This window comes from Schistocerca nitens, chromosome 2 (assembly GCF_023898315.1).
Source record: "Schistocerca nitens isolate TAMUIC-IGC-003100 chromosome 2, iqSchNite1.1, whole genome shotgun sequence".
In the NCBI taxonomy this organism is placed as follows: domain Eukaryota; kingdom Metazoa; phylum Arthropoda; class Insecta; order Orthoptera; family Acrididae; genus Schistocerca; species Schistocerca nitens.
Genome location: NC_064615.1, coordinates 340,004,253 through 340,017,789, shown reverse-complemented (window position 1 = coordinate 340,017,789; position 13,537 = coordinate 340,004,253). Strand labels below are relative to the sequence as shown.

General features: G+C 44.4%; 2 protein-coding genes across 2 annotated transcripts in view; one reads left to right on the top strand and one right to left on the bottom strand.

Moving 5' to 3' along the window:
- LOC126236135 (zinc finger protein 345-like) overlaps positions 1 to 1,995 on the bottom strand; it is a 195,355-nt gene extending 193,360 nt beyond the window's left edge. The window contains exon 1 of the mRNA XM_049945216.1: positions 1,898 to 1,995. The gene's annotated coding sequence lies outside the window, so the exon portion shown is untranslated. The remainder of the gene's footprint in view (positions 1 to 1,897) is intronic.
- A 27-nt stretch (positions 1,996 to 2,022) lies between these two features.
- LOC126236136 (cyclin-dependent kinase 2-interacting protein-like) overlaps positions 2,023 to 13,537 on the top strand; it is a 106,534-nt gene continuing 95,019 nt past the window's right edge. The window contains exons 1-2 of the mRNA XM_049945217.1: positions 2,023 to 2,273; positions 7,440 to 7,611. Of these exons, the coding sequence (XP_049801174.1) occupies positions 2,219 to 2,273; positions 7,440 to 7,611 (227 nt within the window). The 5' untranslated portion in view covers positions 2,023 to 2,218. The remainder of the gene's footprint in view (positions 2,274 to 7,439; positions 7,612 to 13,537) is intronic.

Genomic DNA, 13,537 nt, shown 5'->3' with positions numbered 1-13,537 from the left:
TGTCTGGAATTTCGTTTAAAGTATTTCTTAATAACCTTACTATGTACTGGTTGAAGACATCAGGACAATAGAAATTTAAGGCTTCTTCCTGTGCTCATTTACCAGATCGCAAGCTGCTTTACATGGGTTATGAGCCTCTTTAATGAACTTGTTATTGTATTTCTTCTTTGCATCCTCCATTCTCATTCTGTAAATCCTCTTGGCTCTTCAGTAGGTACAACGAAGCAGGTATTTAGTTGAAAGATCTAAGGCTGTCTTCATGTGTCTGTCATATTTCATAAAAAATGTTTTTTGATTTATCTAGCACAAGTGTAGCTTTTTTCCCTTTAATAGGTTTTCCCCTTCCTTGCGATTTGCCTGCAGGATATTTCTTGAGAATTAACAGCAACATGTCATCAAAATTTGTTTTCAAGGTTTGGTTGCAACAGATATTCAAATGAGGTATTGCCCCCATGTCTGCAATTTTCTGCTGACAATTCACATCAGACAATGCTGCTTTAAGAGCATTTAATAACCCTCATCCTGAATGTGTAGCTTGAATGCCATGTGCTTGCTTGCAATTTACTGTTCATGTTGAGTTCTATTACTAATGCACTGTGTTCTGCAATCATTTGTTCAACTACACTGATACTGTAAACCCAATCATGAGGTTGGTGAGAATGGAGATACCAATAGCCATTAATATTTCACAAGTTTCCTTCACAAATTATTGTAATGCCTCCTGGTATTCATAAACGTAGGTGAAATGTTCACAGCACTAAGTTTACAATTCTGATTCATAGACTTACATCATTAGGAAATACACATCAACAAACAACAAGAAATGAGTTGAAGAACATAAGCAGCAACTACGAAATATGCATCAATGAACAGGAAATAAGCTCAATACAATCTGAAAGCCAGCAGATTTTCATCAAATAATGGAATTCTCAGTACCCACTCAATGAAATACTCATTTGTGAACGTTTAATGAATAAGTTAAGTCAGATACAGTAAATCAAATGCTCATTATTAACATCACAAAAACAACCACCAATACTGATTTCGAAACAGGAGAAGCGTTTGGTACCTAACTCCTGCTCTCTGCAATGGTCTTCGGCTATGGGATCATTCGTATCAAACTTCATTCACAACACATTCAAGGGACTCTTACATGAATGCACATGCGGTTAACACGTAAAATGTGGTACCTAATTCAGTCATCGTGCTTTTTGGCAGGCAAATGAAAGACATCCTTCTTTTTTTTTTTCTCAGCAGCTGCGTATTTGGGATTGCCAGTAATACGCATGTAGTCGGGCCACAAAACATTTAAACCTAGTCGTTCGGAAGACAAGTTTTGTATCGAACACTGGTGCTTTCCTCGCTCTGTACGCCCCGCAAAAGAAACGGCAACTAAAAAGAACACTGACAGAACAAGATCATTTACAAAGATCGAGTTTCAATTAAATTCCACGAATAATTGTGGCCAGGCATCATGTGAATCCAATCAAAACTTTTCAACTGTACGCTTTCGGCATTTGAAAGAACGGGACTCGCGTACCATGTTTATCTTTAAATAACTAACTACACCCTCTCACATAGCTTAGCCTTTTGAATAAAACCTCCGCCGAATCCATGCAACACCTCTTTCATTTGTTTACGAATGATGTCCACCTACAACATATTAACCCACAATATAGTGTTCCGAGTGAGTTGGCGATACAGTAGTAAAACTTCGAGAATTATGCTTATTTGCACATAAGCTGAAAAATACATTAGAAACTACATTTTTATTCGATCTCTTTATAATGGCGTGAGATGCTCCAAATCGACGCAAATGAAAATATTTCCGTCGATTATTATAGGATTTTTTATGAATGAGAGGAACTACAAACGAGCAGTTTTTAATCTGTCTTACCTTCACTGGTTGGAATTTCAACGAAAGTTCCGTTTACAATTGTTGCCGTTCTTTCTCCATGGACTGCGATTTGATTGTAAACATCACCCTTCAAAGATGAAGCGTATCATCCATAGTTATACTCTATGGTATCATCCAGAAGGCTGGTTTGCCGATTGCTCTTACAGCGTTTGTGAGGGGCGCAGTGGGTAGAGATAGATACGTTAGTTAGGAGAACATTGAGTGGAATATCTAAAGTTCTTTGAGACACATTTGCAAATTTTTCACAGTTCAGATAAGATTGAGTGTAGTTCTGTGACGAATTGTAAAGGAAGTGCAATAATGGAACCTCCGGCGGAGAAGTCGGTTCCACCCCCGACGTTTACTCCTATCGTTCGTATGTAGCGTTATTTTTTTTTTTATAGCGAAAGAATGGTAACGTAAATACTGGTAGTTGTATTTATTCAGGGGGCAATCTTGCAAGAAACAGAAAGAACCCGTGGGCTGAGCGAAAGTCTGCCCATGTATTCAAACATCATACAACTGAACAACTTTTAAAAATACGGACGGTGCAGGATCAGAATAACTCTCATCTGTAGATTTGTGTAATGTGGGGTACCAAATTTTCGTAGCGACCATTAATTTCTTTTTGGGTAATGGTACATAAGTTTCTGGTGAACCATTGCCCTGAAAAATACAGACTGTGCAGGATCAGAATAACTCTCATCTGTAGATTTGTGTAATGTGGGGTACCAAATTTTCGTAGCGAACATTAATTTCTTTTTGGGTACTGGTACATAAGTTTCTGGTGGACCATTGCCCTATGCTCAAATTATTTAATAAGGTATTGCAGCACTATGAAATGTTATGAGAAGTGCTGATACGATTTATTAATTAGCCACATATTAAGTTCATCATGTGAGCCATAACTCGTTGAAGAAAGTTTGGCATGCAGCTTCATGCTGCTTGTTTATATGGCCATCAGCAGTAATGCATTGTAAAATCAGAGTACAAACACGCACAAAATGCAGTTTATTTGAAAGAGTTAATTGTTTTACCCAGTCACGTACATTTTTTGCTTATTAACTGTGTTTTCAGTTCTATGTCCATTTGTGCTTGTGAGGTTGCTTAATGTTGCTAGGTGGTGTGTGACACTGGCTGAAGAAACAAAGTTTTAACATTCTGTCTTATTAGAGTTTTGTATATGAGTCGTAGAAAGCCTGGTACATGAAATGCCTCTAGGTATGACGTAATTGGGCTGATGTCTAGTTGATGTATGCCAGTGCCCTCACTTAACCTTTGTAACTAAACCGCACTGCACGATACCCACCAACAATGAAACAACATAATTTACTAAGAAACAGACACCAATTAATTCTAATTAATCTCTGTAGCTAAAATGTATTTTGCAATACCCCGCATACATGTAACAATACATTCATTATCAAATCAAAAACGTGAACGAAAACCTCATTTGACATATGTAAATATTAGAAACATCAGATTACAGAATCAAAACTTACTTAATATGAAGACAAGCAATGAAACACCATTCAGTATCAAAACACAAAAATTGAATAGGGCCTACACCCAAATAAAATATGTAGCCTACCTCCAGTGTTGGGTTTTAGGGTTGCCTATATATTCCACCTGCTGCCTCTGCAGCTTTCGCATCAGTGTGTTCCACTTGTAGGTTTGCTAACACCACATCTCATGTGCAGCCCAGTTTTTGTCACTGCCAGTTTGTCGGTTTGGTCAAGGTAAACACTCCTCACATGTTCTGAATGGTGCTGTTGTGAAGGCTAAAACACTGAAAAATAATGTCAAGGTCGCAGAACACAGGCTTATATATGCCTTTGTGAGGACAATGACACAGTCATCCAAGGCATTGTGGTGGTGCCGTTATAGTCTGATGACTAGGCAGGAGACTGAGTAGCATGACTGAGGTGCTCCTGCAGGATCTGGCATCAAGTAAGTGAAAAAGGATCCTACACAGCTGTGACAGTGAGGACCATCTTACTCAACAACAACTCAGGACTGTACAAGGACATAGTTACAGTACTGTACCCTGGGACACCAGTACCACCACACGATTATGGCCTTCTTGAAAATACACAATGAGGAGCTTAACTATGTCCAATAGTGAACACCATAAATTTGTGTGGCACAGCCAGACACCTGGCACAGCATCTAAAATCTCTCGTGGGTCACTGTGCACACCACATTTAGTCAGTTTTGACATCACCTCCCTCTCCATATGGGTACAGCTGTAAGATTCCATGGCTCTACTATAGAGTCACTTTGATAACTACATGGTGAGACTAGTTCAACATGCACTCACCACCACCTACTTCCAATATGTGGAAAGTTCTGTGAACAGATAGATGGAGTCACAATGCATGTGATGTACTGGTATTGGAGCCTGTGGGGAGTGCTGCATGCTGAAGGTGGCATGGGGAAGTGAATTGGGAGTGGGTGATAGAAGGGGGCGGGGGGGGGGGGGGCAGTGTGTTACCAGAGATTGAGGCCAGGACAGTTATGGAAGCAGAGGATGTGTTGCAAGGATAACTTCCAGTTCTGTAGTTCTGAGAAACTGGTGGTGAATGGACGGTTCCAGATGGCCTGGGGTGTGATCAGCTGAATGTTGTGCCACCAGGTGATCAAATTAAGTTTGAAAAATAGTTTGCTGGTGGCCATTCATCATGGTGGACAACTCGTTGGTAGTCATACTGACTTGAAAAGCTGTGCAGTGTTTGCAGCAAAGCTGGTATATGACATTTCTACTTTCACAGGTGGCCCATCCTCTGATGGGGTAAGACGGGAGTAAGAATTACTGGGAGGGCAGCTTGGAGAAGTCTTACTCCTGGGTATTCCACAGGAGTATGGTCTTTATTGCATGGGATTGAGAGTGGAAGTGGCTGGCATAGGGATGGGCAAGGATGTAGCATAAGTTGAGTAGGCGATGAAACACTGCTTTAGCAGGGTGGGAATGATCTTGTGTAGGATGTCCCTGATTTCAGGGTAGGATGAGAGATAAAGTCCTGACAAAGGCTATGATTTAGTTGTTCGAGTGTAGGGTGGTACTGGGTGATGAGGAAGGTGCTCCTTTGTAGCTTATTTTTGGGCTAGTGGAAGGATTTGGAGTGTGTTAGGATATGACATGGGAAATCTGTCTGCAGACTAGGTTTTGGCGGGTGTAGTGCCTGTATGTGAAGGCCTTTGTGAGACATGTAGAATACTGGGTAAGGGAATTCATATCACCTGAGATACAGGGATGGCAGCTGTCAATATGCAGGGACTTTTGGTGGTTAGTGGGTGTAATGTGGATGGAGATGTCAGAGGGGTGGTCACCATCCAGGAAAGTCGCATGTTGGATCAAGGAGGACCAGGTGAAGAGGATGGGAGAGAGGGTATTGAGGTTGTGAAGGAATGAGGAAAGGGTGTCTTGAGTCCAGATTGTGAAGATATCATCAAATCTGAACCAGATGAGGGGTTGGGAGTTTGGGAGGCTAGGAAGGTTCCCTGTAGATGGCCCTTAAACAGACTAGCACAGCAGGGTGCCCTTGCCTGGTGCAGATTTGTTTGCATACTGTCCCTTCAAAGGAAAAGTAGTTGGGTGGCTGGATATAGTTGGTAAGGTACATAAGATATGACATACTGGTAGTGGGTTTCCCCATGTCACCTTCAGCATGTACCACTCGCAAGGGCTCTGACGCTCACGTATCACATCAATCTGTGCACCTGCTACCCCATCCTCCCATATTCCTAGCTGGCAAATCGGCTGCCACCTGCCACAAAACAGCACTGGTACTGTACGACACACATACTGTGTGTGTGTGTGTGGGGGGGGGGGGGGGGGGGGGCATTTGCACATGTGCATTCTAGCTCTAAAAAGGATTACTCCAAAATCTAGCAAAGTTTTCTTTCATTTTTCCTTTCAGTGTGTGGTCTCCTTTACTCCTAAAGTATTTACATTACCAGAACTTCCCTACATATTCATACTTTGGTTGCCTACAAGAATGATGGAGAATCCTAATGGTAAGCTGGGATATTTCATCTACAGGAAGAAGCCACACACATACCTGTATCTAAAAGCAAGGACCTGCCATAATCCAGCTCAATGCAAATCTGTGCTCAAGACCATGAAACAAATAGCATGAGTCATGTGTGACAAAATCTGCTTACTGAGTTAACAGAACCTGTGTAAAACTTTAAGTAATAATGACTGATGTTATTTCCGTAAGCAGGGCTGTCCATAGCCAGTATTTCCAGTATTGTGGAGAAACACAACATAAAAATGATTCTATGAGCAACTATTAAAATCAAGAATATGCTTGCATCAGTCAAAGAGCAACTAGGGCTATGGACACCCAGCATCTATAGCATCAGTTGTGAGTGCGACTTGCAGAACATCAGCCAGGCACAGCACTGTTCAGAATAAATGAGGAGTGTTCTTCACCTGGGCCAAATCAACAAGTCAGCAGAGGCAGAGCACAACGTCAACCAATGCCAAATATTTGATTTTGGACAGATCAAAGGTGCTGTGTCATGCCGACATGTTCTGGAATTTGGCCGTCACAGAGGCAGTGGAAATAGAGTAGGCCTACATGATTATATGTCAACCAGGACTGGTTTCCAATTGATCTGCACATGTGGTGTAGCATTAGCAAAAATATGTCGAGAACACTATTATGTGCAAAGCAGTGGAGGCCATGTATGTAATAGACAAGTAGCACCACAACTAGACTCCCAGACTTCCTACCCACCCACAACTCAGCTGATAGCCTGCGAAAATTTAATCAAAGAAATACATTACCACATGAGTTCACTCAGTATGTTGCACCATTTGCAGATGGATGATCTGCTCCTTAGCAGTGTGATAATATTTTTGTCAAGATTGTACTGTAAATCATTGTGAAGTGAGTGCTCAGCGAGTTGAAAATTATCTATTGCTCAAATTATCCTTTTTATTGGTATAGGTACCCTGTCATCTCAAAGACTGCACTTTCCTTAAAAATTTGGGAGGTGAAATATGAAGAAAAGTGCATTGAGTAAATAGTAGGGAGGATGTGGGAATCATTAAGCCTTATTAGGCTACAAGGAATATGAATAAAACAAAAATTCTAACTTCTGCCAGTTTCTTGTAGTGTCAGGAAATTCTTTTGTGAGTTTTAGTATTTTATTTTATTTTTTTAAAATCTCTCCAGATTGAAAAGTGGTCCACCAAAATATGTTTTAGTCCTGCTATAAGAGCAGTATTGTGAATACACACACACACACCTTTTACATGACATCTCATTCTAATTTATTGGATTCACTCTTAAAAGCCTACAATTTTCAAAGTGTGTACTAAAAATTATCAGTCCAGCAGCTCACTCCATATTATTTGAGGGCTGTTTTGAATGTGTTACCTCGCACACAATATTCTGTCAGATCATGTAGTACAGTGTCACTAATTTAAACTCCTGTGAGACATAATCTCTCTCTCTCTCTCTCTCTCTCTCTCTCTCTCTCTCTCATTCCAAAAAGCCCCAGGTGTGAGTAATTTGTCCTTACATTGAAGTTTCAGACAGCCCTGTGAAATCAACACCTCAGAAAGGGAACCTGACAGGAAATGCTAGAGTCATTCGGGACCTGGTTGCAGACATGTACAACTGGGTACAAGCTTGGAATCGACATCATAAGGATGGTTACAAGATCTTGAAGAGCATTGCAGATTTGAAAATTCCTGCATTGTAAGTATAGAGATTCCAGTCTGTCATTTTCTATCATAACATACATTTTAAATTGAAAGTGAGGCTGCTTGTATGCAGTATATCAAAGTAATTTTAAGATAATGGACATTCCAAGTGGAAACACTAAACAAGAGTAAGAAAATGCAACAGTTTGCCTGCAAAAAAATTGGAGGGCGGTAAGTACACACATGTGACATCATCTCATTAGCTATCAAGCATATTATTGCTCTTTTTCTTGCATTAATGCTGTGTGAAGGTTACACACTCACATGCAACACCCCCACCCACCCTACACACACACACACACACACACACACACACACACACACACACACACACGACAGAATGACAGATATTGAAAAATAAGTGACCAGGGAATAGAAAACAGCTGAAATCGCTCAACAGAGGAAATACCTCTGTACCTGATGGAATACCAGTTGGATTCTGCACAGTGTGTGCTAAACAACTTGCCTTCTTCCAGCAGCAGTTTACCATAGACCTTTGGAGCAGTGAAATGAAATGTTCCTGATAAATGGGGGGGGGGGGGGTGTAAGCACAGGTCATTCCCATTTTTAAGAAGAGTCGTTGAGGATAAGAAGAAAACTATAGGCCTGTATCTGTGATGTAGGTCTCTTGCAGTATTTTGGAACATGTTTTATGCTCGCATGTTACAACATTTATGAAGAGCGAAAATCTTCTCTGCAGGAATCAACATGGCTCTGAAAACAATGATCATGTGCAACCCAGCTCGCTGTGTTCGTTCATGAGACCCAACAGCAGTAGATACAGGTTCCCAGGTGGGCACAATGTTCATTGACTTTTGGAAGGCCTTCGATACAGTTCCACACTGCCGCATATGAACAACATACACTGCTTGGTAATTGCTAAGGGACAACAGATACTGGCTAAGCAGCAACTGTCAATTGCTATGGAACACCGACCAGTGACAATGAAAGGAAACCTACAGGGTGGGACAAGTTAACTGTAGTGAAGCCCATGCACAAACGCTCTATGTGCATTCAACAGCTGAAGTAGTGTGGTGTCTGAAGAACATTGTTAAGGAAAGAGATAAGTGTGACACTCCGTGTGGTATGGCAACATGTCTGCAAGACATCATTTGAGGGCTTACAATTGTGGATGATCACTTGGATGGCTTGAAGCCAGTCAAAGTGTCACTACTGTGGCCACAGTAATGGGTGTCCCTAAAAGTGTCATCTCACAGTTGAAAAAGGCCCACTAAAGGTGGAAATGATATGTGAAAGCACACTGGTGGTTGTAGACAGACCACCACACCACAAGAGGCTCAATGGGTAGCCTGAGTGGCGAAAAGGAACAGTTACCTCACTCCTAGGTAAATCGCTGCAGACCCAGAAATCACTACTGATACATGTGTCTCTGCCAGAACCATTTTTCGGTTATTAAATCTGGCTGTTTTGTATGCTCGGAAGTCTATTAAATACATTCCACTTCAACTGCACAATCTCTGAGAAAAACTTCGTTGGTATAGGGAGCATGTTGGTTGGGGTCAGCAACAGTGCAGTAAAGTGATGGTCTCTGACGAATCCTCCTACACTGTGGCATGTGATCCTGGCCATCAGTTAGTGTGGGGAGAGAGAGCCACCTGATTAGTGGCGCGGTAGATCCTGACTTTCTGTTTATGTACAACAGGCCCACCCACACAGTATCGCTGAGATGTTGGACACTTTGGAGAGTAAAGATACAGAACTTGAAATGGCCTACATTCTACCCAGACCTGGACCCTATAAAGCAAGTCTAGGATGCCTATGCCCATTTATTGGTGGCAGACATGCTAATCAATGAACACCCCTCCTTGAACTGTGCAAAAACTGAAAACCACTGTGAGAGAGGAGTGGGACAATATCCCCCAAGGACTCTTCAACAGTTCGGTAGCCAACATGAATAACACGTGCAAAATGTGTGTTAGTGCCCAAATAGGGCATATTCCTTGCTGATAATCTGATGTTGACCTTTATGTTGGGAGTCTGACCTGTGTCATACATGAACATTATTTGTCTCTTATCCTGCTTTTCTATGTGCTGAAATCTGTACCATTCTTGGTGATAAATGTACCAGCCCACCTGTTACGTACATACTGTCTTTCATGTCATCCACTATTGACCGTGATTACTGCAGTCCAACAATGTCTCTGTCCCTTAGCAACTGTCAAGCAGTGTATAAGCATACAGGATATTAGAGAAACTGTGTGATTGTATAGAAGAGTTTCTAGCAAACAAAGCTGTTGTGTACAGAGATGTTGCAACACTAAAAAACTATAGTATAATGTAATTGAATAGATTAAAAAAATCTACTCATGAAGTGGCAGAAAGAGAACATACACATAAAAAAGGTTTTACTAATGCAAGCTTTTGGAACCAGTGGCTCCTTCTTCCAACAGAATGGTTGGAGCGGAATGAAGAGGGGTGAATGTAAATGAACTGGAGAGCTTTAGGAAAAGAGTTTGGAAAAGCCGCCCAGAACCCTAGGTCAGGGGAGACTTACCAGATGGGATGAGAAGGAAAGACTCATTGTTGAGGACTGCACTGGACAAGATTTGAAAACCTGAAAACTTAAAGATGGTCCCCCTGCAGGTTCAGGGGTAAGAATAGGCCCGCGGTATTCCTGCCTGTCGTAAGAGGCGACTAAAAGGAGTTTCAACTGTTTCGGCCTTTCATGTGTTGGTCCCCATAAGGGTTTGACCTCCATTCTTCCCAATTCCACAGAAGTACGAGCCTTTTGGAGAAGGACGCCTTATGTGGTGCACCATAAGTCCTCTGTGCCCTAAGACCTTGGCGCTCTTCATCGTCTTGGCGTTGTAACTGCTCCCACCATCTATAATTTTGGGCATACACACCTGGTGGGTAGCGTAAGTTACACCCTTAGTGCGTCACCATCTGCACCCACAATAATTATGGACTTCCCATGGCACCCAACATCCGGCACGTCATGTACCCTCTAGGTTGTAGCCCCCTGACAACACAGGGATCGTACTGCCGATGCCTGAGCTGCCACCTCCCCACGTACGCCAAGGAGTGGCTGCCTGTTTCTCTGGGGCATCGGGACTCCCGGCAACAGCCACGTCAATCCGGTGGTCGAACGACCACCAACGTCTCTAAGCGCAGTAAAGTAGACTATAACGCTGTGGCATATAACCCCAAATCGTTCCCTTCTATAGCCATGCCCTGGGAGGGACGTAGGGCTGCGGACAGACAGGAGCCGTATTCACCGCGATACCTTGTGTGCAGCAGAACTGATGGGGATTCATTTTTGGAGACTAAGCCTCTCTTCTTTGTGACCCATCTTGAAGATAAGTTTGGGGAAGTGGTGTCTCTTTCCAAAATGCGGAGCGGGGCCATTCTGATACAAGCAGCTTTATCTGCACAGTCAAGGGCATTACTCGCCTGTGAGAAGCTTGGTGACATACCCGTTAACGTCACTCCCCATAAGTCCCTAAATTTGGTCCAGGGGATTATCTTTCATAAATATCTTCTGCTACAGTCTGATGACGAGCTACGGGAGAACCTGGCACGACGAGGTGTACACTTTGTTCGTCGTGTCTTTAGGGGACCCAAGGATAATAGGATCGCTACCGGTGCTTTCATCCTGGCCTTTGAGGGCGACTGCTTGCCCGAGAAGGTCAAGGTCGTGATCTACCGGTGCGATGTGAAGCCCTATGTCCTGCCCCCTATGCGAAGCTTCCAGTGCTGGAAATTCGGACACATGTCCTCCAGATGCACTGCCAACCCCACGTGTCAAGATTGTGGACGACCTTCGCATCCCAATGCTCCATGTGCTCTGCCTCCCACCTGCGTTAACTGTGGGGAGCATCATTCTCCCTGCTCGCCAGACTGTGCAGTCTACCAACGAGAGTGGAAGATACAAGAAATTAAGACCCTGGACCGTTTAACTTACCAAGAGGCAAGGAAGAAACTAGAACGGCTCAATCCCACACCTATGTTGAGGAGCTATGCTGCTGTAACACTGCCGCCACCAGTTCCTGCAAAGACTCCTTTCTCAGTTGGCCCACAGAACAGTCAAGTTACGCCTGCCCCACCACTGGTAGGGGCCACTCTATCTTCCACTACTCCCAAAACACCCAGTTTGGGAGCAGTGCGCCCCGAACAACCGGGGACATCAGTCCCCACCTCTCAGCCGGAGAAGAGCCCTCTCCGGCTACTCAGCCGGAGGGGCAACAGCTCTCTCCGGCCTCACTTGTTCAGAAGGGGTCCCTTGGGGGAGTCCCTTCCAAGGACTTCCCTAGTGTCTCACAAGACACTAGGCAGTGGCTGAAGAAGCCACCAGCTGCTGGTCGAAGGGCTTCACGCTCTTCCTCTGTTCCTGATAACGCGTCAGGAAAACCCTCCCAGCATGCAAACCCTCCTCCCAAAGACGAGAGAGAAGAGGAAGCTCTCTAAGAAGAATAAGGATGCAGTGGTTCCCGCACCACCGCTTCCTGTTCCGCCTCTAAGGATGAGGTCGAGCTCTTTGCGTCCCCTGATGACCTGAATCTCGCCGTCTCCTCAGAAACGATGGATGTTGCGACGTCCGTCACTCAGTCGGTGGCAGCATGTGAGCCTGCGAAGTAATTTGCCTTTTCAGTGCCTTCATGCCCCTCCAGGACATGGTTTGTACAGTCCTCCAGTGGAATTGTGGCGGTTATTTTAGCCATCTACCTGAGCTACGTCAGCTTCTAAGCATGACACCTGCTTTCTGCATTGCCCTCCAGGAAACCTGGTTCCTGGCAGTGCGGACCCCTGTCCTTCGTGGATACAGGGGTTATTACTGCAACCGTAGCACTTACAATAGCGTGTCAGGTGGAGCCTGCGTGTATGTCCTTACCTCTGTATATAGTGCTCCTGTGCCCCTTCAAACATCATTGGAAGCTGTGGCTGTCTGTGTAAGGACTACCCAGGACATAACCATCTGCAGTGTCTATCTCCCTCCAGGTGGTACAGTCCCCCTGACCGAATTTGCTGCACTTGTCACCCAACTTCCCACGCCTATTCTTCTCCTGGGGGATTTTAATGCCCACAATCCCCTGTGGGGTGGAACGAAGATTACTGGTCGAGGCAGAGATGTCGAGAGCCTCATCTCCCAACTCGACCTCTGCCTCTTAAACACTGGCGCCACCACACATTTCAGTGTGGCACATGGCACGTTCTCGGCCATAGATCTGTCATTGTGCAGCCCAGGGCTTGTACCATCGGTCCACTGGCGAGTCCATGACGACTTGTGTGGTAGTGACCATTTTCCCATCTTCCTTTCACTACCCCAGTGTCGCTCCCATGAACGCTTGCCCTGATGGGCATTTATTTAGCACGGCAAACTGGGAAATGTTCTCCTCTGTTGCCACTGTTGAATCTCTCCCCCACGGTACCATCGATGTGGCGGTTGAGACACTGACTGCAGCGATTGTTTCCGCTGCGGAACGTACCATTCCTCGTTCGTTAGGGTGCCCCCGGCGAAAGTCAGTGCCTTGGTGGTCTCCGGAGGTCGCTGAAGCCATTAAAGAGCGTCGGCGAGCTCTTGAGTGACATAAGCAGCACCCGTCTTTGGAGAACCTCATTTTATTCAAACGTCTCCATGCTCAGATCCGGCGGCTCATCAAAAGGCGGAAACAGGAGTGCTGGGAGAGGTACATTTCCACCATTGGTTCCCGTACTTCACCCTCCCAGGTGTGGATGAAGATTCAGCGCATCTTTGGACTGCAGCACTCTACAGGTGTCCCAGGGCTTACCATCAACGGGGTGCTATCCACCGATGCCGATGCAATCGCCAAGCATTTCGCTCTGCACTATGTTCGGGCCTCTGCGTTGGGGAATTACCCGCCTGCGTTTCGCGCGCTCAAAGGCCGGGAGGAAGGGAAACGGCTTTCTTTTGCTTCTCGCCACCCTGAGGCGTATAACGC